Source organism: Rhipicephalus sanguineus, chromosome 5 (genome assembly GCF_013339695.2).
Source record: "Rhipicephalus sanguineus isolate Rsan-2018 chromosome 5, BIME_Rsan_1.4, whole genome shotgun sequence".
Classification (NCBI taxonomy): domain Eukaryota; kingdom Metazoa; phylum Arthropoda; class Arachnida; order Ixodida; family Ixodidae; genus Rhipicephalus; species Rhipicephalus sanguineus.
In genome coordinates, this window is record NC_051180.1 from 187,060,048 (window position 1) to 187,082,776 (window position 22,729).

The 22,729-nt window shown below is 49.1% G+C and overlaps 2 protein-coding genes across 3 annotated transcripts in view; one reads left to right on the forward strand and one right to left on the reverse strand.

Annotated features, from left to right (window-relative positions):
• LOC119394517 (metaxin-2) overlaps nt 1-13,329 on the reverse strand; it is an 85,038-nt gene extending 71,709 nt beyond the window's left edge. For both annotated transcript variants that reach the window (XM_049415805.1, XM_037661841.2), the window contains exons 1-4: nt 13,145-13,329; nt 12,952-12,999; nt 12,719-12,838; nt 12,586-12,662 (exon numbers count right to left, since the gene is read on the reverse strand). In XM_049415805.1, coding sequence (XP_049271762.1) covers nt 12,586-12,662; nt 12,719-12,838; nt 12,952-12,999; nt 13,145-13,190 — 291 coding nt within the window. In that variant the 5' untranslated portion in view covers nt 13,191-13,329. The remainder of the gene's footprint in view (nt 1-12,585; nt 12,663-12,718; nt 12,839-12,951; nt 13,000-13,144) is intronic.
• Nucleotides 13,330-20,989: 7,660 nt separating this feature from the next.
• Nucleotides 20,990-22,391, forward strand: LOC119394518 (pyruvate dehydrogenase protein X component). Its single transcript, XM_037661842.2, has one exon. It carries the CDS (start codon nt 21,020-21,022, stop codon nt 22,373-22,375), a length of 1,356 nt encoding a protein of 451 aa, XP_037517770.1. The 5' UTR covers nt 20,990-21,019; the 3' UTR covers nt 22,376-22,391.
• The last annotated feature ends 338 nt before the right edge of the window (nt 22,392-22,729 follow it).

The following is a 22,729-nucleotide window of genomic DNA, read 5'->3' on the forward strand; positions in this document are numbered from 1 at the left end:
GTCAGTGAAGACGCTAGTGTGCGAGGGGTCGGTCATCGCTAAAGCTATGGCGACCTGCTCGGCTATGGCGCTCGTTGCTAGCCTAACCGAAGCGGCTGAGCGTAGGGCTCCATCGCCATCTACTACTGCGAGTGCAAAGGTGGAGGAGTTGCCGTATTGCGCCGCATCGACGAATACGGTAGAGCCGCGATTCGCGGCGGTACGGTCGAGGATAGCGCGAGCGCGGGCCAGGCGTCTGCCTTTATTGTGGTGTGGGTGGACGTTTCGCGGGAATGGGGTTACCATGTAGGTTTCTCGGACATCTCTCGGGAGGGTTACTGCGCGTTCAAGGTAGGGGTGTGAGGACATGCCGGCTTCGTTTAGTAGTCGACGGCCTGCCTTGGAGGAGGAGAGGCGGACCACTTGGGCTGTGGTCTGGGCCTCGATCACTTCATCGATGTCGTTGTGCATACCTAGTTGGTCGAGACGGGAGGTACTCGTGTTTTGGGGTAGGCCGAGGACTTGTTTAATGCTTTTGCGCATGAGTGTGTTCAGCTTAGTCTTTTCCACTTTTGTCCAGTTGTGGGCAGAGGCGACGTAATTGATGTGGCTCATTAAGAACGCGTGGTATATGCGCAGGAGGTTGGCCTCACCGAGACCTTGCCTGCGACCCGAGACTCGCTGGATCAGTCGGAGCATGTTTTCCGTTTTAGTTGTGATATGTGTTATTGTACGTGCATGGCACCCGGTGGCCTCGACTAGGAGGCCGAGAATGCGTATGGAGTCAACGCGGGGTATTCGTTGCCCGTCTTTGGCTTGTAGTGCTATGGGAAGCTCGTGTAAAGGGGTTAGATTACGAACGCCTTGGCGAGATGGCCGGTACAGTAGCAATTCGGATTTCGTGGGTGACAGTCTCAGTCCGGTGTTTTGTAGGTAGGCTTCTGTGATATCGAGAGCGGTTTGAAGGGCTTGCTCTACTTCCGCCAGGGAACCTCCCGGGCACCAGATGGTGATGTCGTCCGCGTAAAGAGCATGGTTTATGTTGGGGATGTCGCGGAGTTTGTCAGACAGTCCCTTCATTACTATGTTGAAAAGAAGGGGCGAAATGACTGCCCCTTGTGGTGTCCCGTTGGGACCTAATGTGTATGTGTCGGATGTGAGTTGCGATACTCGTAGTTGAGCTTTCCTGTCTTGCAGGAAAGAACGGACGTATGCCTGGAATCTTTTACCGAGGCCAAGGCTGGCAATGGATTCCAGTATGAAGCGGTGGGAAACGGTGTCGAATGCTTTGGTGAGGTCTAGGGCGAGGATGCCGCGGACATCTCTCGTTTTTGAGTCGAAGATGTGCTTCTTTAGCAGTAACATGACGTCTTGTGTTGAGAGGTGTGGTCGGAACCCTACCATGTTGAATGGAAAGAGTTCGTGGTCCTCTATGTAGCGCGATATGCGATTAAGGATAGCATGTTCAGCTGCTTTACCTATACATGAGGTTAGGGAGATGGGGCGTATATTGTCAAAGTTGAGTGGTTTGCCAGGCTTTGGGAGGAAGACCACCGTGGCCGTGCGCCATTGTTCAGGCACGTGGCCGGTTTCCCACATGTGGTTTATGTCTTTCGTGAGTAGTGTGATGGCTTGGTCATCTAAGTTTCGCAACAGGCGGTTGGTTACCCTGTCGGGACCAGGGGCCGATCTACTGTTGAGGTTGTGCAAGGCTTCCCGAATTTCAGACTCCGTGAAGGGGTCATCGAGTTCGGGTATTGTTACACATTCTATTTGGGGGTAGTCGGTGGGGTGTGCGGTGTGTAGAGGAAGGTGTCGTTTGGCGATTTCCTCAAGGAAGGTTGTCTCCGTTCCTCCCGTCTTTTTGTGCGAGTGAAGGAGACGGTCTATGGCGTGACTCTGGTTGTCTTTTGTTTGGCGGTCGTCGAGCATGTGTTTTAGGAGGTTCCATTTACCTCCCGTTCGCATGCGGCCGTCGACCGCTGAGCAGAGTTCGTGCCATTGGAGTCGTGTGAGCTCCGTGCAGTATTGGGTGATGTCTCGGTTTAGTATTGCTATGCGTTTGCGTAAGCGTCTGTTGAGTCGTTGTGTTTTCCAGCGTGCAAGTAATGATGCTTTTGCCTCGAGCATGTGTGCGAGGTGTGGGTCCATCCTCGGGACGTCGAGCTCTATTTGTATGGTTTTCGTTGTTTTGGCTACGTCTTCCTGGAGTGAGGACAGTAGTTCGGTGAATGTGTTGTATGCGGTTGTGTTGTTTTTGCGGAGGGTGCGGAAGGCATCCCAGTCCGTTAGCGTGAATGTACGGGGTGGGGCTGTTGCGTTGGGTAGTTCGGTGCGTATGATGAAGTGATCGCTGCCCAGGTTCTCCTGCGTATTGGTCCAGGTATGGCCTGTGACGTTACGGGTGAATGCTAAGTCAGGTGTAGTGTCGCGGCGTACCGACGTGCCTAGTCTCGTAGGGAATCGGTGATCTGTAATTAGTGTGAGGGACAGGTCGTCTATTGCTCGCGTGAGGTTAGTGCCCTTGGCCGTTGCCTGGGGGTAACCCCATGACGGGTGGGGGGCGTTGAAGTCTCCCGCTATGATGAGCGGAGAGTTTCGCGCGTGGGTTGTGGCTTTTGTTAAGAGCGCGTGGAAGGACTGTCGATACTCCGACGGGGAGCTGTAAACGTTGAGAACGAAAACGCTTTGTTTTAATAATCGGTTTGGTATGAGTTCGATGAGTATCGCCTCTAGGCGGCTGCGGGTGGGTAACACGTCGTGTTCAATGAAAGCGAATTTCTTACTGATGAGTGTGGCTATGCCTCTCTTGGTCTCCCGTCGTTGTGAGATGGGGTGGTAACCCGATAGTGTGAGCTTGTCACATAAGGTTTCCTGCAGTAGTATTACGTGAGGCTTTTTGGGTTGAGCTTTAATGTACTGCTGCAGTGGGGTTTTGCGTTTCGCGTAGCTAGCGCAATTCCACTGCCAAATTTCTAGGGTGTCTTGGGTTGTGGAAGCCATGGTGATTAGATTAGAGTAGCTGGCCCAGGCAGGTGTGCCGTTGGATCCGTAGGAAGTGCTTGTTTCGCTTTGTGTTTAGCTTTTATGGTGGCTTTTTGCTCTAGTGCTTCTACCCGGCGTGACAAGGTGTGGATACTTTCGTTGTTTTCTCGTGTGAGACGGAGGATTTCGTTTAGAGTGTCTTGTGATGTGTCGCTGTCACCACTGACCGTTTCTGAGAGTGAGGGGGCTCTGCGCTTGGGTTTGCTAACGTCTACCGAGGGTGAGGGTACAGGTTTAGGGGCTGTGAGAGTTTGTATCTGTTGCCTCGCATCATTTAGTTGCGTGGTGAGCTGTTGTATGGTGGCCCGAAGGCCTGCTAGTTCTTGGCGTAGGGTTGTGACTATCTCGCTTTCATGCTCTGGCAATGAAGGCCGCGTTACCTGTTTAGTTGGTGGTGGGCTCCGTTGCGATTGTTGCTTCCCTTGGACTCGATCCGCCCATGTCAGCCCGGCCTGATGGGAGGGGGAGCGTCCCCTGGAGCGGGAGCGGCTGTGGAGGGCGCTGCGACGTCTCGCTGCCGGTGTGACGGAGCGGCTTCTCCTGGATGCCGCGGAGGTGCTCGAGGTGGCGCTGGAGTTGCGGGAGCTGGCTCCGCTCGGTCCCCGGGAGCGGCTACGGCCACGTTGACGACGTCGGCGCCGTCGTTGTCGCACGATGTACGGAACTTGAAACTTGCGCTTGCAGTCCTTGTCGGCGGTGGGGTGCGGTCCGCCGCAAAGGGTGCAGTGGGGCTTACACTGGTGGTTCTCGGGTGGGGTTTTGAGCCCACACGTCCGGCACCATGTTGTGTTGGGGTTGGGACAAACGTCTGCGCGATGGCCGAGGCTGCCGCAGTTGTAACAAACCTCCGTGTGCCTGCGGAAAAGCGTGCATCGAATTATGCTCGCCCCGCAGTACACATAATTGGGAACTTGCATTCCTTGGAATAGGATGGTCACGGCTGGGGTGTTCTTGATGCGTTTCACCTCCAGAGCACTGGGGTTGCGTTTTGTGACGATCAGTTCTCGGAGCTGGTTATCGTTGAGGTCGAGGTCGATGCCTCGGATGACGCCTTTGCAGGTGTCGTCAGGTGGAGCCGGGTATACCGCAACTCGGTACAAGGTGTCTCGCAGGCGGAGTTGCTGTACCGTGGTATAGGCTCGTGCGTTTCGTTCGCTAGGGGTACACACGACGAAAATGTTCTGGGTTACGTTAGGGCAAATTGAGTCTTCCGTGAGGTCCTGAGGAGCCAGGGCTGCGGCCATTGCCAGGGATTGCTCAAACTGCACCGGTGTGATTTTAGCCACGTTGAGGCCGTCTCGGGGCCTGACGATGATGCGGTATGTGTCCCTCGGTAGTTGAGGGAGTCTCGAGGTGGCGACGAGGCGTTCATACGCGCCTCTCGGTCCGGTGGTGCGGCCGCCGTTCCTTCGTCTGCCTCGTGTACTTGCGGGTCTTGCGTCTTGAGATTGCTTAGCTTTGCTCTTGCTTGGTTTACGGTTGTAGGCCGTAATCCAGCCCGGTCCATTCGCTTCTTCAGGCGAAATTGCTTCGCCGTCTACGATTTCCATGGTGAACGGGGGAAACTTGCGGGTTAGGCCTAGGCCTACCCGCCTTGGGTCGCCGGAGCTAGGCTTAGCCCGTCAAGGTTAGCGAGGCTGCGGCGTGGTTGGCACTTCGGAAGGCAAAATATGGAGAAAGAGCCTACCCACCGAAATAAATCCGGTGTCCACGGAATCCGTGTAACCTGCTGCGTTCGTTGGCGTGAAATTGACGGTGGGTTGAGGTGAAAAACCTCGCACAGTCATTGAAGATAGCGGAAGCCGATGTTTCCACGTCCGCACTGTTCGGCTTCTTCTTCTTCTTCCACACATGAAGGATTGTTTCGTTTTAAAAGAGTATGCTTTGGTCTAGCCTCCGCACCTGCGGTATTTCAAAGAATGATGTCTAGTATCTTGCAAGGCTGTAACAATGTTGCGTGTTACTTGGACGACATACTAGTATGGGGAAGCTCAAAGTCTGAGCATGATGCGAATTTGAAGAAAGTGTTAACCTGCATTGCGCAGAGTGGCATGAAACTGAACCAGAAATGCATTTTTGCGGTGAAGGAGTTAACGTTCCTGGGGCATAAAATTTCTGCAGAGGGTATATCGCCCATGGAAAGCAAAGTTCGGGCAATCCTTAATGCTCCTCCTCCTACGTGCCTGAAAACCCTTCAGTCCTTCCTTGGCCTTACAGGGTATTACGCAAAATTCCTTCACCACTACGCAGACCTCGTTGAGCCACTCCGCAACATGCTCAGACAGGGCCAACAATTTTCTTGGTCAGAAGATGCGCAACGCAGCTTTGAACAAGTGAAAGCTCGCCTTGCATGTGCTCCTGTCGTAAAAATGTTTGATCCTTCATTACCGGTGGTTGTTACGACAGATGCTTCTGATGTTGGTCTGGGTGCAGTGTTACAGCAACTTGTCGGTTCTCAGTTACACACCATCGCCTTTGCATCTAGGACCTTAACTCCTGCAGAACGAAAGTACTCTGTGGGCGAGAGAGAAGCATTAGCATGTCTATTTGCATGTGAGAGGTGGCACATCTATCTGTGGGGAAGGCGTTTCACGCTCAGGACGGATCACCAGGCAGTAGTTGCCCTGCTAGCGGCAGGTAACTCGGGCAGACGTCCTCTCCGTATCTCCAGGTGGTCGGCCAGGCTAATGTATTACAACTTCCACATAGAGTACTGCAAAGGGTCTGAGAACCGTGTGGCTGATGCATTGTCGAGGCTTCCATTACAAAATGATAGTTCTACTGTTCAGGACGAGGAGATTGTCTCCCTTGTAACCACTGTAGTCGACAAGCAGACTGTTCAGGCAGCTACTGCGTCTGATGAAGCATTGCAACGGGTCATTCACTACGTAACTCGAGGATGGCCCCAAAAAAAAACTCTAGACACAGCACTGATGTCCTACTCCCACGTACAGGAAGAGCTTTCTTTCGTTGACGGACTCCTGATGCGGGGCGAACGTGTAGTTATTCCAAATGTCCTAATACAGACTTTCTTGCAGTTAGCCCATGAGTCGCATCAGGGTATTGTTCGCACTAAGCAGCTGCTACGTGAGCGCTATTGGTGGCCTCACATGAATAGGTGTGTGGAAGAGTTTGTAAGGCAATGTCACATCTGCCAGCTCGCTGATAAGTCAGCTAAAACTACAGTACCTCCATTTCAGCCAGTACAGTGGCCTGAGCAGCCATGGCAGCAGTTAGGTATGGACATCATAGGTCCTCTGCGTACAGCTCCTAACCCTACATATGCTATCACCTTAATGGATTATTATTCTAAGTGGCCTGAAGTCCTTTTTACCAATTCAATCACGACGCAAGACGTCATTAAGCTGCTCAATGCTGCTTTCAGCCGTGAAGGTCTCCCTGAAACCTTAGTTACAGATAATGGACCCCAGTTTACGTCCAGAGAATTTCACGATTTCTTAAAGGAAAGAGGCATTGTCCATCACTTCTCATCCAACTATTACCCGCAGGCAAACGGGCTAATAGAGAGATTTAACCGTGTTCTCAAGGAACACATTCAGGTAGCTAAACTGCAACAGAAAGATGTCATTCAGAGCACTACAGAGTTCTTAGGGTCTTACAGGATCACTCCTCATTCTACTACTGGTTGTTCACCAGCTGTTCTGCTTCACGGTCGCCAACCGCGATCAACCTTAGACATCAGTAAACATAAGCTTCCGGGTTTGCCACAAACCTCTCCTGCAGCACTTCGTGAAAAGGTTCAGCAAAAGCAGCAGAATACTAAGTCCTATGTAGATGTGCGCAAGGGTGCCAAACAAACTCTGATTAAAGTAGGCGACAAGGTAAAGGTTAAGCTACATACGAAAAGTCCATTCAGGTTCAGCAAACCCCTTACAGTCCTACAACAAGTCAATCCGTCCACATTCCTCCTCAGCGATGGCAGGAAGTGGAATGCTTCAAAGTTAACGCTCGTTCCACATGTAGCTACAGCATCCCTTCCGTTAATGCCTCATTCTGAGCCCATCACTGATGCAGATCTCCTGTCTTGTTACGATGACTTGGGTAATCTTCCCTCTACTTCCAATACAGAGCTGTTGCCTCGGCAATCCATTCCTAGTGCCCCGGCTGTCCAGTGCGACGGCGCACCAGCTGAAGTGCACACTCCGATGCCTGCGACCCAGGATCAACCATTGGGACTTCAGGAGGAAAGTCCTGGGTGTTCCTCCTCACCTACAGTAAATGCACCAAATTCCAACACGGGGGAGGGAAGAGATGGGAATGGGTCTTCAAAGTCGGCTCAAGACAGCCGCAGCCCACAAAGTTTTTTGCCTGGGAGTGATGGGAATGGGTCTTCAGAGTTGGCTCATGGCAGCCACAATCCGCCAAGTTCTTCTGGGAGAGATGGGGACGGGTCTTCAAAGTCGGCTCCCGACAGCCGCAACTCTCAAAGTCTTCCTGCAGGGCCTGGGTCACGTCGCCCACAGCGGACGCGCAAGCCCCCAGCCCACTTGAAGGACTACATCACAGACTAAAGTAGTCCGCGTCTTCTGGGGCTATACTGCCTTAAGAGGCCCGCAGTATAGCCGCAGAGGTCTGTGCGTTTGTGTGAACTTTTCGTGAATAGTGCAAGCTGGCACTTGTGTTGGTATGGTGAAGTGACTTTTTTTTGTGTGTGTGTAACATCTAGGACTGAACTTCTGCGTATTGCAGGTGCCATCTTTATCGGAACTTGAATGTGAATTTTTTTAGTGGTTCCTGATGTACCACAGTTACAATTGTATAAGGATGCAATTCTTCCCAGGGCGGGACGATGTTGTGTCGTGCGACCCCTGGTGCCATGCTGAGACACCAGTGCTGTTGTGCTTTCTATTCATGCTACTGGGGGGAGCTGGGTCTCTGCCATGCCTCTGTGCTACCACCAATCCGGCGTGGCCATGCCGGTCATGTGACCCGTGCCTCGCGGACCAATAGCCTTTCTTCTCGCTCCTTAAAACCGCCTGCAATAAACGCGGGAGAGCAGTCTCCCGTCAGTCTCGCCGAAGCTTGGTCTCTGCGTCGTCACTCCGCGCGCCCTCCCGTCGTTCGGCCTCTCCGTCGGCCCGCCGCGGGTTACGCCGCGCTCCTGCCCTACACAACACTCACCATGTTTCTAAAAGGAATGTTATTGTTATGGGTCTTCGCAGAAAAGAAAATCTTCAGGCTACATAGTGGCTGTTAGGAACTAAATCATCATCACAAAACAGCACACTCACACGAAGATGAAAAAAAAAAGAAACAGACGATGCGAGTGCCGACTATCAACGAGCGTTGATAGACAGCGCTCGTATCATCGGTTTCTTTTCTTTTCGTCTTTGTGTGGGTGCGCTGTTTTGTGATGAAGCTTGGACAGGACAGGTGGTGCACACCACCTGTCCTGTAATCCCTGTCTCGTCCCTATCTCGTAATACAAAGCGCAAGAAGAAAACATATACAATGCAGCATAGCTTCAATAATCATGAAAGAATGTGAGCTTGGGCATGTTGGTATTCCATCTTAACACCTATCGTGCACAGAAGGGACAGGAACACAAGAGGTGCAACGCGGACACAGCACTAACTTCCAACAAATTATTTATTTACGAAGCAGTACAGGTAAAAATATGGGAAACAAGAAGCAACGCACACAGGCACATAAGTGCGAGATTAGACTTTTAAAACATCGATGATACATGTGAAAGATGTGCAGCCAAAGATAACATGAAAATACAACAAAAGAAATATTTACAAGATTACCAGGCCATGCTGCAGAAACCATCTGCAGCATGGTTTCTGCAGACCCAGCAACAGACATCTAGACCAATCATCATCATCGGCCTGCAGGGCAAAGACCTCCCCCATGTTTCGCCAATCAACCGGATCCTGTGCTTGCTGCCCACTTAACCCTCTGCATCCTTGTCCAATTTAGTAATCATGATTTGCAATTCGTCCCCCATGTCACTCATCAAGGCAATGTCATCAGCAAATTGCAGGTTACTGAGGCGCTCTCCATTAGCTCGTATCCCTAACCCTTCTCAATCTAGGGCCCTGAAAACCCCCTGTAAGCACGCGGCGAATAGCATTGGGAATATCGTGTCTGTCTTCCTTACATCCTTCTTTATTGGAATTTGATCACTTTCTTTGTGGAGGACTATGGTGGCTGTGGAGCTGCTGTAGATTTCTTCCAGTATTTTTATATCTGGTTTGTGGACGTCCTGATTCCGTAATGCCTGCACGACTGCCAAGATTTCGACCAAACCAAATGCTTTCTCAATCTATAATAGGGGTTGGTCATACTATTCCACGAATTTCATCACCTGTTTGTTTGTCCAGTAGCCTGCACGAAATCCTGCTTGATCCTTTGGTTGATCGACTTGTAAGGTAATCCTAATTCTATTAGCTATCATCTTGGCAAATAGCTTGTAGACAACGGACAGTAAGCTGGGCAGCCTGTCATTTTTGAAGTCCTTGACATCCCCTTTCTTATTTATTAGGGTGATGTTAGCATTCTTCCAAGATTCTGGTACCTTCACCATAAAGATACGCTTTGTATACAGGGTGGCCAGTTTTTCTAGCAACGTCTTTCAATAGATCTCATGCAATCTGATCCTCACCAGCAACTTTGCCTCTCTGAATTTCGTACAAGACTTCCTTTACTTGCCCTGCCATTACTTGTGGAATGACTAATTCCTCTGGGCTTCTTACATTATTGTCCTGGTTGTCCCAGACCGTACAGATCTCTGTAGAACCCCTCAGTGACATTGCCTTCCATGTCTCTGAGTGCATACATCTTGTTTTTGCCTGTACCCAGTTTTCTCTTCGCCACTTTTAGGCTTCGTCCGTTCTTTAGAGCATGTTCAATTCTCTCCATATTATACCCTCTTATCTTGGTTACCTTACACCTACTGATTAACTTTGAAAGCTCTGCAGTTCTATTTTGTCTGTCGGGGGCCATATTTAGTGAGAAAGAATGCAGGACACAGTTAAGCACTACGTCACCAGATGCAAACAATGTCAACTCCACAGGTGCCCTATGACCGCATCACCAGGTCTTCTTCAACCTATGCCACCAGCTTCACGATCATCCAGTGACAACCAATGGTTGATCGTATATGTTGCCTACCAGAACAATTATGCATAAACAGCAGCCATACCATCTTCCATGGCTGTGTGCATTGCAATGTTCATGCTTCGATTCATCATCCTTCGGCACAGTCTCCCCAATGTCATCATTAGTGACCGTGGTCATTAGTTCTTGCTTGGCTTCTGCAATCTGCAGGTCTGCCATTCAATGCCACATCACCTTCAGACAATTGGCATGGTAACAGAGCGTAAGAATAGAGCTAACATGCTGACCATGTACAGGTTTGTCCACTCTTGGATGAAGACGGCCAAGCGTGGCTATGCACACGAAGTGCCAGTGCATCTACAGCAAAGCAGCAGCTGTAGTGACAACACAAAGCGCCTATCATGGACCTGCGCTACCTCGCTTCGATGCATGGTCGACATCTTCCAATCACAAATGGTGGGAACACGTTCTCGACTTCATCCCCCATGTTTGTAATACTGCAAAGCATGAGACAATGTATTGCAGTCCTTTTAATCTCGTTTATGCACGTCCACCACTAAGTTGCACTGACACAATATTACTGTTAGACTTTCACAGTGAGTGCTCAGTGGTCTTGCTGAAGAAACCCAGCATATTGCTCGTCTTCACACTGTGGCATCGCTTTGTGTTGTCTGCTACAGCTGCTGCTTTGCTGTAGATGCACTGGCGCTTCGTGTGCATAGCCACGCTCGGCCGTCTTCACCCAAGAGTGGACAAACCTGTACATGGTCAGCATGTACAGAGGCGTCCACTTCCACCTTGAACACCGCACCGTGTGGCCGGCGCTCCGCGGGGCGCCTCTCGCGGGCGCTTGAGGAATAAGCGTGCAAGCGCAGTGACAGCTGTAGGTGGGGCCTTCGTCGAATCGTCTGCTAACGCGTGGCGGCTCCGCCAAATCGCGCTTGCTTTGCGGTGAAGCTGCCTTCGCTCTTGCTCTGTGCACGCAAATTGAGAATCCGGCACGGTTCTCGAGAAGTGCAGCGACTGCGCCTTGTTCCGTCAATCTTTTGCTCCTAGTGTTTCCTTTCTTTTCTGCATGCGATCTCACAAGTAATAAGCCTTGGCCCGTGCATGAGTAAAATTTCCAAGCCGCGCCGGAACTCCCACAACTAAGCTACTCAGCAGCTTTGTGCCCTACCAGAATGTTATCGCTGCTCTCGCGATTGTTCTTGGTCCGCCTAAAAGTTAGGCGCCGCAGAATGGGCGGTAAATACATTGTAAGGTCTGACATAACAGCTTTAAATGGTTGAAAGTTTCGATTGGTTAGTCATCTGAAAACGAAAGGATGTTGGCAGTTTTTCAAGTTCAGAGAAGTTGCATAACATTCGGGTCTTGCCAGCACATGCGCTAGAGAATCTATTTCGCCAATACGCCGCCCTAATTTGCTGCTCCTTTGCAAACGTGTTTCTTCGCACCATTCATGCAGCCAAATTAAGAAGCATTCGAATCGAGTATTCAGCTGAACTCATATCAGCCAATCAGTGCACCAAAGAAGCGCCGCTGTCAAATCTTTACTTCTGGAAGCAGGCGCTGAATGAAGCTTCTCTCCTGTGTTATGACTAGGCGACCCAAGGCCCGCTTATCGCTTTATATCTTTCTTGGCTCAAAATTTTAGCTCAACGCGGAAAGCTTTCAGTAAGCCTTCCATTCGCAGTGCAGTCAAACTTAGCTTTTCACTTAGCATTCGCAGTGCAGTCAAACTTAGCCAAAGTTTCAGCTGATGCGAACAATTGTGTTAGTCGCCGGAATATTCAAGCTGTTCGGCACAAAGCAGCTGAGTTGTTGTGGGAGTGCCAGTGTGGCTTGGAGATTTTACTCATGCAGGGACCATGGTTTATTACTTGTGGGATCACATGCAGAAAACAAAGAAAACAAGGAGCAAAAACTGGACAGACCGAGGCACAGTCACTGCGCTTCTCGAGAACCGTGCCTGACTCTCGATTTACGTGCGCATAGCAAGAGCGAAGTTAGCTTTACTGCAAAACAAGCGTGATTCGGAGGAGCCGCCGCGCTCTAGCAGCCGACGCGGCGAAGGCCCCACCTACAGCTGTCACTGCGCTTGTGCGCTAGTTCCCCAAGCGCCCGCCAGAGGCGCTCCGCGGAGCGCTGGTCGCATGGTGTGGTGTTCAAGGTAGAAGTGGACGCCTCTGCACAGCAGGAGCACTACAACAGCCAACATCAGTATGTCTCGTAAGCATAAAGGCCCAATGTGTTTTTCCTTGTCCGTGTTTTCTGGCACTGCTTAAAATGAATTTTGCTTATTTTCGAATTTACAGAGTAATTATAATAAGGGGCTCGTGACAGGAGCGTCTAAGGAACACAGGAGCACCATTACTTTGGCATGGTCAAAAATAACCGGAGTTGGGTTTTCACGCAGTAATGAAGTCACTCAAAACTAACAATGACTAGTTGAAACTTGCAATGTTTGCATACCCTTACCTTTGTATTGACAAATGCGACAATGGGGTCCATCTCGGCAATGACGAATGGCCCGCACTTGAGCACCGGCACATTGCCTAGAAAGAAAACGAGCTGCGTCATCGTAACTTGTGCACGCGTCCGTTTCCATTACCAGAAGGCGAAATGCTCTCGACGTTGGGGCGCATTTCCACCTCGTGGTCGAGGCCGGCCATCCGAAGGAATGTCTGGACGCCCAGGGAACTCGTACTCTCAGGTAGAAGTACCTGAGACTCTTTTTTTTTTTCACACGTACGTCCAAGGAAGACCACAGACAATTATTGCACACGGGACGACCTTGGAAACGGTGGCTTAAGATTTAAACAAAAAAAACAATCAATGGCTTACTTTCGAAAGACTGCAATACCTTAGCATCGTCGGGCCACGGCTGGCTGGCTGAGAAAATAAAAATGCAGGGAGTTGACTGTTATACACAATGCACACACGGAGAAGACCTGCACGGTTGTCCTTCTGCAGAAGGACGTAACCAGTTTCGCATGTCAAACAATTAAGAAAATTCACTAGGAGAATGAAAGCTTACCGCCCAGCTCAACAGCGATTGAGTCAGCCAAAAGTACTGAAGGCATAGCCACCGCAGGCACTGACAAAATACAGAAATAATGACTTAAACTTCGCTTTTATCTGCCTAAACTTTCACATGCAAATGCATGTATGATGCACGCAGACGCCCGCGATGCCCGCGACTATGTCAAGACGTGAGAATTGATGATGATGTGTGGCTTTGGATTTTGTAGCCGGTGTTACCGGTGTGGTGCATGGAGAGAGGAACACTCAAGGAGGTTAAAATAAAATTTGCTGGAGTGGAGGAGGCGCCCCTCAGCTGAAGCCGCGTGCCGCCATCTTGCCATAGGCAGAAAGCGCGCCTTCCGCAACGCATGCTGCAGCGGCCGCATAGATGTTCTAGCTGTTCTCTGGCGTGGTGGCGTCCGGACGCTGTTGGATACATTGTGCGTTGCGTACGGCTGTATAAATCGAGTGAAAAGGTACTCTGGGATGAAGTTTCAGTTGTAAGCAGAACATTTCGAGCTCGATGAAAACTTCTCTATATGCCGGAACATATGCTGACAGCCCGCAATCTGTCTGTAATTTCACATCTGACGGTCATTCTTTTTTCCTAACCGGTTTCGTAAGGACTCAAACGTTCGAAGCACGTCGGGGCAGGCTGTTTGACGGGAAGTCTGGCAGCCAAAAGACGGCGATCGCATATGTTAGAGGCACTTTTCGCCGAATTGTTTCGACTGGACTAGGCTGCGACCTGGGAGTTCTTCGACTAGCTGTGCTTGACGCATTCGTAAAACACTTGCAAAACCCAGTGATACACATTCTTGTGCTTGTTGCAGGGGCGTAGCCAAGGGGGGGGGGGGGGTTGGGGGGGTTCAAACCCCCCCCCCCGAAATTTTTCAATTTTGCTTGCGTATATAGGCACGCACACATACAAACGCACGCACGAACATACATAAAGTATGGTTGAACCCCCCCCGAAAAAAATTTCTGGCTACGCCCCTGGCTTGTTGATACCACTGGTGCGAAGCGCGAATAGGAAAATAACGCACCGCTTGCTATTCATTGAAATTATATAAATAGGCGAGATTTCGTTATCGGTTGCCCTGTTCGTGCTATAAAAGGGTAGCTCGCAACTACGAGGTTAAGTAACGTCATTTGGGCAATATACAAGGACCTGTTTTTTCTTACATTCGTGCATTTTTTCTTTATATTTGTATTTTGCTTTATGCAGTGCAGCGAGTAAAACCAGCGGGTCTGAACTGTGCAGTGCTCTTTCTAGCTGCAAATAAAGCGACCTAACCGATCGCCCAGGGGTACTCCGGCCGTTAGATGCGTTCAAATTGAAAAAAGTTGTTGAAGATGTGACAGTTGCATCACCTATACGGCATCATTACGAAGAAATGCTTCATCTTTTCCAAGAAGAGATAAAACAGTTCAAGATGAAAATTCTGCAGCAGAAAAATTGCACACTAACCAAAAAGAGCGAGGCTCGATCCTCAAGCGATAATAAAGGAGATCAAGGATCAAAAGCTCATGTCTGGGGCAGGGCGATGTTCACTGCAGCCTTCCCCCATACATACAGCAAACCCTAGGGCACGAAAAGACCAGAAAGACACGTATTCCATCCGTGCTGCGGGCGTTTGCGTTAACGCTGCACTTCTATTCTCCATCAGCTTACGAGTATGTACGCACGAAGTTTAATCGCGCACTGTCAGCAGAGCGCTCTATACGAGAACGGTGGACAGAATTCCATCAAAGGAAATGCTGGCTTCACAGATGAGTCACTGTCTCGAAAAAGCTAGCCCAATGCCGCACAAAAAACTCTACTGTACTTTGATTGTTGATGACAAATGAGAAAATATGTTGAGATTGTGACTAAAGTCACTAAACGGTTAGATATGCGGACTTTGGGACTGGAATACATGATGAGAGACTATGCTCGTTGGCTTAAACTTATGACTTATGCCACTTGGGCATTTTTAATTGATTCATTGACAGGGTAAGAGAGAGCAGCCGAGCCTACGAAATAGTATCGAAAAAGCTGTATCTATTGAAATAGTGTCGACTGGAAGCTGAATGCCCTTGAAGCACGTCCATGCAAAGCCAAAACTATTATTTTTGGAGCTTTTGAGCTTGTCTTGAAAAAAGAGATGGCTTTCAAGCCTTGACGAATATATATCCTTCTCGATGAGCATATCGAGTGTGGTGCTTTGGACCCACATTTATATTCCGCTCAAAGAAAGTGGCCGAACTCCATATATGCATAAGACTCCGTCACATGACGAACGAAATAAACAGGAAAATGAATGCCGAGAAGTGAAATCTGCTCTTACGAGGATAATTATTTAAAAAAAAAAACAGTGATACAGGCCCTTCGGTGTGCATGCTTGCAAGGAAAACGCCAAAAGAAACAGAATAAAACTGACCGCATTCTTATCTGCGATTTCGCTTCTTATTCTTGACAACTTCTCCCTTAATGTTCGCCATTATAACCATTAAAAACCACGGCGGAAAGACGCGGTCAGCGCGGCGGGCGCGCTTTGGCTCCCGTTTCTTGCCTATGGCAAGATGGCCGCCGCGCGCGCGGCGCGGCTTCACTGCGGCCCATTGGTAAGTATAGGCGGCCTCCACTCCAGCAAGTTTTATTTAAATATAGTGCCTAGAATATACTGGCTAGTGTGCTGAGCGGAGGGGGTTTCCTGTGGGAGGAGGTGGCAGGGCTGGTGATGCCTTCCAACTTTCGCCGGCAGGCGGCGACGCTTGTCGCAAAGGTGTAGCTGGGTGTAGGCCGCGCGCCGGTTTGGCCTCCGCAGCTTTAGTGTCTCGTGTCCGAATTTGTCTTGGAGACGTCTGCGCTGCTTTTATCGTGTTTGCGCTGTCCTTTGTGTACGCACGAGTAAATGAGAACTGCAAAGAGTAATGATGCAACGGGAGAAGCATCAGGGCAGGCAGAAAACATGCTTCGTTCCGCTGTGTCGGAGTGGCTATCACATTTTCTGTTGAAGTACAGATCGGGTTTTTCACTAATATGTTTGTATTAAGCAGTTGTTTGAGTATTTCCCTGCCCGTTTAACATTTTTCACTGTATTTTGCTGATTTAAGAACTGGTATTATGACTATTTGTATTGTGTCTCTTCTGTTGAGCGTTTGTTTACATTTATGTGTGCGCTGTGTGTTTTGAACATTACTTATGTTTGATAAGTTGATGGTTAAGTTGTGGAACAGTGGGATTTTTCATAGTGAAACTCAGATTATATTCTCAGTTATTAAGGTGGGGTGAAACTTCGAAAGTGAGTTTCAAAGCTTGGCTGTACAGCAGTGGTAATGAAAGCTATGACTAAAATTTGCGAGGTATCTTAAGGTGGATGCAGGTTGCAGTAAAGCTCAAAAATGGTTTGAAATTGTTTAGTATTTTTTATTTGTGTTTGTTTTTCTACTAATGTACTTTTTAAATAAGATCTGCCAGCTGCAGACCATTGCAATTTTGCATAAAGGTAGCTACTAACGCTTTACAGAAGTGGAACTAAAATTGTGAGCGTACAACAAAAACTATATTTGTTATGTTTTCTTACGTTTGTTGATTTATGAAAATTGCCACTTATGACTGATTTTTATACTAAAAAATACAAATGCGCATAGGCTACAGCTTCTAGTGCCAGTTATGTAAATGCCATTAGTTAACACGTGGAAATTTTTGTTTTCTAAGCCCACTAGTTCTCGAGAAAAAGGTACAGAAACTACAAAAATGTTCTTTTGAGAAAAACGCAGAAATAACGTAGGGGTACGCGAGCATTACCTCTCAATGTGTCAAACAAAAAGGACCTAAAATTCTTTTTGAAACTGTGAGTACCCAAATGTGATATCTGAAAGATAAAGAAATGTTGTATCAGGTAATTTTGAAATCCCAAAATTGAATTTTTTTTTTTTACCAAAGGAAGTCTCATCGCGCCTTAAACTGTTAGTTCATTGCGGTTAAAAACAAAAGCCCATATTCACAAAGGTGCCTTGCACTTGATTTTTTCAGGCAATATTTCAGCTAATCACAATGCTAGACTAAAGAAATTATCTAATTGAGATGTCGATCTTGACTAATGACCCTTGTTCGGTTTATTTGCACTTATCTTTCCTTCTGTTAAAATGAAATATTCAAGCTCCAGACACATTCGTACTGTTTTTTTTTTGTTTTTGTTTTTTTGTGAAGTCAGTAGTACCTTTCAGATAAAATGCATGAGTAGTGAATCCTATTCAGACTGGCTTGTGTTCATGGCATGTGGTCTAGAAAATACGGATGTCATGCTGGAAAACGCAGAACAGTGAAAGTGACCCCACCCCACCCTACATTTGCGTATAAACGATGCTCTGTTAACTACAGACTTGCTCATGTAGATACAACAATGCAGTAGCCACAGCTGAACTGCAGAAACACCGAAACAACCGATCCGAGAGTATGGGGCTTATGTTGATATCTGCAGCACTGAGTGTGCAATGTTCATCCTGCTTGAGAAAGCGAACAGTGTGCAAAAACTAGTGTTATAATGTCTGCAAGAAATATTAGTGTATTTGTGTAATACCAGCGTTACGCGGGAATTTGCGATTACTGCGACCTGCACCGAGTCAAATATCTGCTCGCAAGAATTATCGTAGCCACCGATCCGACTACCTCGGCGCATAATACACTCTTCAAATCCATGATGGTGCATCATACCGAGTGCGATGCGCCGCTAATATAATAAATTTGACCACGACTGAGCGGTGCGAATTGCAGTTGGCTGGATCGACTTCGAGTAAAATCGCTGCGTTGAAAACAGCGCGAAAACGGGATGAAGGCTAAGGATAACAAACAACACAAGCGCTGTTCCTTAGCCTTCGTCCCGTCTTCGCGCTGAACAGAATAAGATGTACTAACTGGCCCTTCAAAGCACCCTGCTATCGCCAGCGAATGTTCACGTGTAGCAGCGAAGAATCCGAGTCGGACTTGATCGCGATCGAAATTGCCGTGAGCCATCCTTACGACACGATTGCTTGCACCTAACGTGTCAACCTTGGCTGATTGTTTTCAACTGGCAAGTTGGGTGTATCGTAGTATATTAATTGTGACTTTTCTACTTCGCTTTGGTGGTGAAGCACAGTGTCTCGAAAGCTAGCAGACGACCGTGAGGTACGTGTGAAACCTTCATTTTGTAGTGCCCAATCAGTTGAGGATTCTCTGCGGGCAGTAATGTGCCGCTAAGATTTCCTTCTTGCGATCGAGTGTTCTGTCGAGTGTGTTAAAAGGAACGAAGAACACTGTATTCGCAGCAGAAAGCGCCGTGCTACGCAACCGCAAGCGCAGGAGCCACCGACGCGCGATGGACCTTAGTAGAGTCACTGGAAAATCAGAGTACCGCAAAGGTAGGCTGCACGCGGGCAACATTTGGTGGCGGCGGCCATGTCCCTTCCAGACCGTCCGGCGCGTTGCTAGCGTGTGTTGAGAAGTGTCCGATCTTTTAGCCTCAGTGCCGTGTTACGCTCGGCAGAACGGCATTATGTGTGTGTGTTTCTTCAAGAGGATATTAGAAGTGATTTCGAGCCATCGACAGGTATGGATCGACTGCGCGGTTAGCGGTGTAACTAATGAAACGTACGGCGAATGTTGCCATGTGCTCGCGAACTCTCTTCATGGCTTCATCGGTCTCTTTTCGTGTTACGCCCGGGCGTGTTCGCTGGGTCCGGAGCTGTAAACATAATTGCATTAGTGCAGTGACATCGTGCGAGATGCCAATTACTTCGACATTTGGTGAATCTAGACTCTTTGCGCTAGCTTTGCAGTCGGTGTTCCAGGTTTACTGCACTCGAGAACGTTATCGAACAACATCGAAAACATTCAGCATTGCGTCCTTCGATTGATCGCTGACGCATAGCTTGCTTGCGCACCGTGCTGGCTGTTCAACTGGTTGATATGTGTAATAGACGTTGTGTGTGTACGGTAATTGGAAGTTGTGCGCGACGTCTTGATTCGGAACGCCAGCAGCCGAACGCACGGGCGAATCGGCGTGCGGTAGGTAAGGTGCATCTTGCGATACGTAGAAAATAGGCCATCAAAAATGATTGACATCACTACTTAATTGTTTGATTTCCTATTTCTTGTCTCCTTAATATTCCCAATGTTGCAATGAATTTGCAAATATTTTGCTGTGTTCCGACAAACAGTTCTTTTTTTGGCGTTGCCAGCGCGTAAACAGCTGGGGTTCGGTTTCTGCACTGCTGCACATTTTTTTCATAATGCACTCTTATCAAAACTTCCTCGGCACGGTGCTTTGTGTTCTTTTGATCAGAAATAGCACATCCCGGAATTTCTAAAGCGCATGCTACTGCAATACAGTATGTAGACCTAGGGCTCGCGTAAAATCGACTCCCTCAATGCGTGGGATCTGCTCTTTTTTTTTTTTTGCTGTGACCATTTCTCACCAATTATACAGTATTTTAAGGGTACGCTCGGCGCAATACAGCATTAGCAGCATTTTTTTGCAACAAATTTAAAAATACGCTTGATAATATTGCCTTATACCAAGTTTATCAACAGAATTCCACGCTTCTGTTTCGTGCAGTGCCAAATGATCATGCCAAAATTGCCTTCAAGGTGTACCAGTAAACAGTTATTATTTTATTAAATCTTCGATTTCGCTCTCGTGCGTGATACGCTTATAACTCGGATAGCATGTGTAATCTGTTCAACGGATCGAGATATGAAAGCCGAGCAAATAGAAAGGTATGTAGTTTTCAATATCGCTGACCATAGCGAACCGAAAAAAAAAGTAAAGTTAATGTGATGATGAATCAACTTTTGTTAAGCCCAACTGTGCTGGTAGTGCACGCAGGCACCAGACGGGGCGGTTCCCTAGTTTCGGGACCCGTATGTATCTAGCAGCTCCTGGCCCCTGTCCGTCTGTGCAAGCTGAGTCGGTAGGGCGGGGCTGGATAACAAGGTCTCCCATCGCTCAAGTAAAGTTAGTGTAGTTCACTGCAGGAAGGAGTGTTATTCGAGGGGGGCGAATTCGTTCAGGCGAAATATGCAGCCACGTAGAACGGCGCTCTTTGACATTAATTTTTCCCACACGGCAAACAAGATTCCCAGAGTAGCTCACCAGTAACGTTCGATTGATGGTGAGCTACTCTCTTCTGGCATCTGCATGCAGTGGCGTAGCCAGGGGGTGGCACACCGGGCCCGTGACCCTCCCCCCCACCCACCGAAAAAAATGTCTGCTTACGCCCCTGTCTGCATGACGCGTTTAAAAAAAGCGACGAAGTACTTCTGGGGACCGTGGTACTGCTAAATGTCCGGCCACGCTCTGCATTGAACGCGCCTGCACCCAAAGCGCTTGGAAGGGATATGGCGGCGAAAGGTCACGTGATGCGAGTAAGCCAATCGCGTCGGCGGCGGCGCGCGGAAAACAGATGCGATACTCTGAAATTTTTCCAGTGACTCTAGACCTTAGCGAGTCGCAGCGCCGCCATGCGGTGACTGTGGGAAGGCATCAGCGCGGTGGCCACGCCAAAGCGCGCGCTCAGCACACTAGCCAGTATATTCTAACACTCCATGGTTGATAAAGAGCGCCAGTTTCCTCTCTAGGTTATTGTATAAAACTCTATGCATGGGGAGTTTCGCAATTCGTGTGATTGAAAAGAACATTGAAGAACTCTTGACTCTAGTCACGCTTCTTTCACTATATTATATAAACTCTATGGTATAAACTAGCGACTCCTCTAGCTTTTTAATAAAGAGGAGCCGCTGGTGGAAACATATGTTGTCAAAAAAAACAAAAAAATAGAGTTTGCTGAAATACGAAAGCGAAACTCTGCGTTTGGCGCTAGTCGCGAAACGGTGCGCCTACACTGGACGGCTGCGGTCGCTATGATGGCGCCCTTGGGGAAATGCAGCCGTCTCGTCCAAACATTTCGGCTGCTCGCCAAACTACGGTCGGTGTCACGCCATATACCGCGGCACAATGTCCATCAGACAGCGTACGTGTTGGGCGTCAAAGGCATCGAGCTTCGCATGCCCGCGCTGTCGCCCACCATGACAGAAGGCACGATCATCAAGTGGCTCAAGAGCGAAGGTGACACCGTCCAGCCGGGAGACGTTCTCTGCGAGATTCAGACCGACAAGGCGGTCGTCGCCTACGAAGTCGAAGACTCGGGTGTCCTCGCCAAGATTCTCAAACACGCAGACTCCGGAGTGCAGCCGCTCAACACGCTCATCGGACTCATGGTCGAGGAAGGACAGGACTGGAAAGATGTCGACGTCCCCGAGGAAACGGCCGCCGGCAGTATGCCGGCTGCCGCTGCCCAACCGGCAGCTTCCCAACCGAAGCCGGCGCGCGCAAGGGCGTCCATGGTTGGTCCGGCTGTGAAGCACCTCTTAAACATGTACGGGCTGAAAGCGGAGGACGTGCCGGCTACAGGTCCCCATAACGTACTGCTCAAGGCGGACGTCGCTCGGTATGTGTCCTCCAAAGGCGTCTCTGGAACAACTCCTCCCGAGCCGTCGCTTACTCAGGCTAGCCAGACGTTGGAGTACGAGGACGTGCCGTTGACCAACATGCGACGTGCGATCGCCAAGCGGCTGACCCTTTCGAAGACGACGATCCCCCACAGTTATATGAACGTCGTGTGCGACATCGACGAAACGCTCGAGACGCGAAAGAAGTACCTGGCCGAGGGAGTCAAGGTGTCTGTGAACGATTTCATCATCAAAGCGGCAGCGATGGCCTTGCATCGAGTGCCCGCCGTGAATGCTACGTGGAAACACGAAAGCGTCCAACTCTTGTCCGACATCGACATCTCCATCGCAGTGGCTACCGACACCGGCCTAATCACGCCCATCGTGAGATCCGCGGATGTTAGGGGCATCGAGGAAATCGCCGCCACCGTCAAAGAACTGGCCGGCCGAGCGCGCGAGGGCAAACTGAAGCCGAGCGAGTTCGAAGGGGGCTCGTTTTCCATCTCAAACTTGGGCATGTTCGGCATCTCGCAGTTCAGTGCAGTGATCAACCCTCCGCAGGCATCCATACTGGCCATAGGAGGATCCGCGCTGGTGCCTGGCTGCGATGGAAAGCCACGACACGCCATGGCTGCCACACTGTCGTACGACGCACGGGTCGTTACCGAGGAAAGTGCGGCCGAGTTTGTGAAGGCATTCAAAGATCACATGGAACAGCCACTCAACATGCTAGGAATGCCTCTTGCGAAGCACTCTGACAGACTGTAGGATATTTATTGCATCACTGACTGCTAGTCCTTGATACGTGTGTAACGCTAAAAAATAAACATTCTCGGCTGTGATCAGCATAATTTATTCAGCCAATAGGAAAAATATGAACAGGGGTAACCAAACAGAAAAAAAAAATAAGTACACACTCAATTTATGCAATACAAGCCACCGGAAATGTTCAACTTTGTCGCACATTGGGTTGATGATAATTGGCAGTGCGGAAGATCGCAAGCTTGCAGCACACCGTTCCACAAAAAACTATGATGAAAGTACATGCACACAAAAGCCTTCCACCAATGGTTGAGACAACAGCTTCAAAATCAAATCAGTGTCAGTAAATAATGACAGTAC

Coding starts and splice junctions, on each gene's coding strand:
- LOC119394518 (XM_037661842.2), top strand. CDS start 21,020: ATGATGGCGCCCTTGGGGAAATGCAGCCGTCTCGTCCAAACATTTCGG.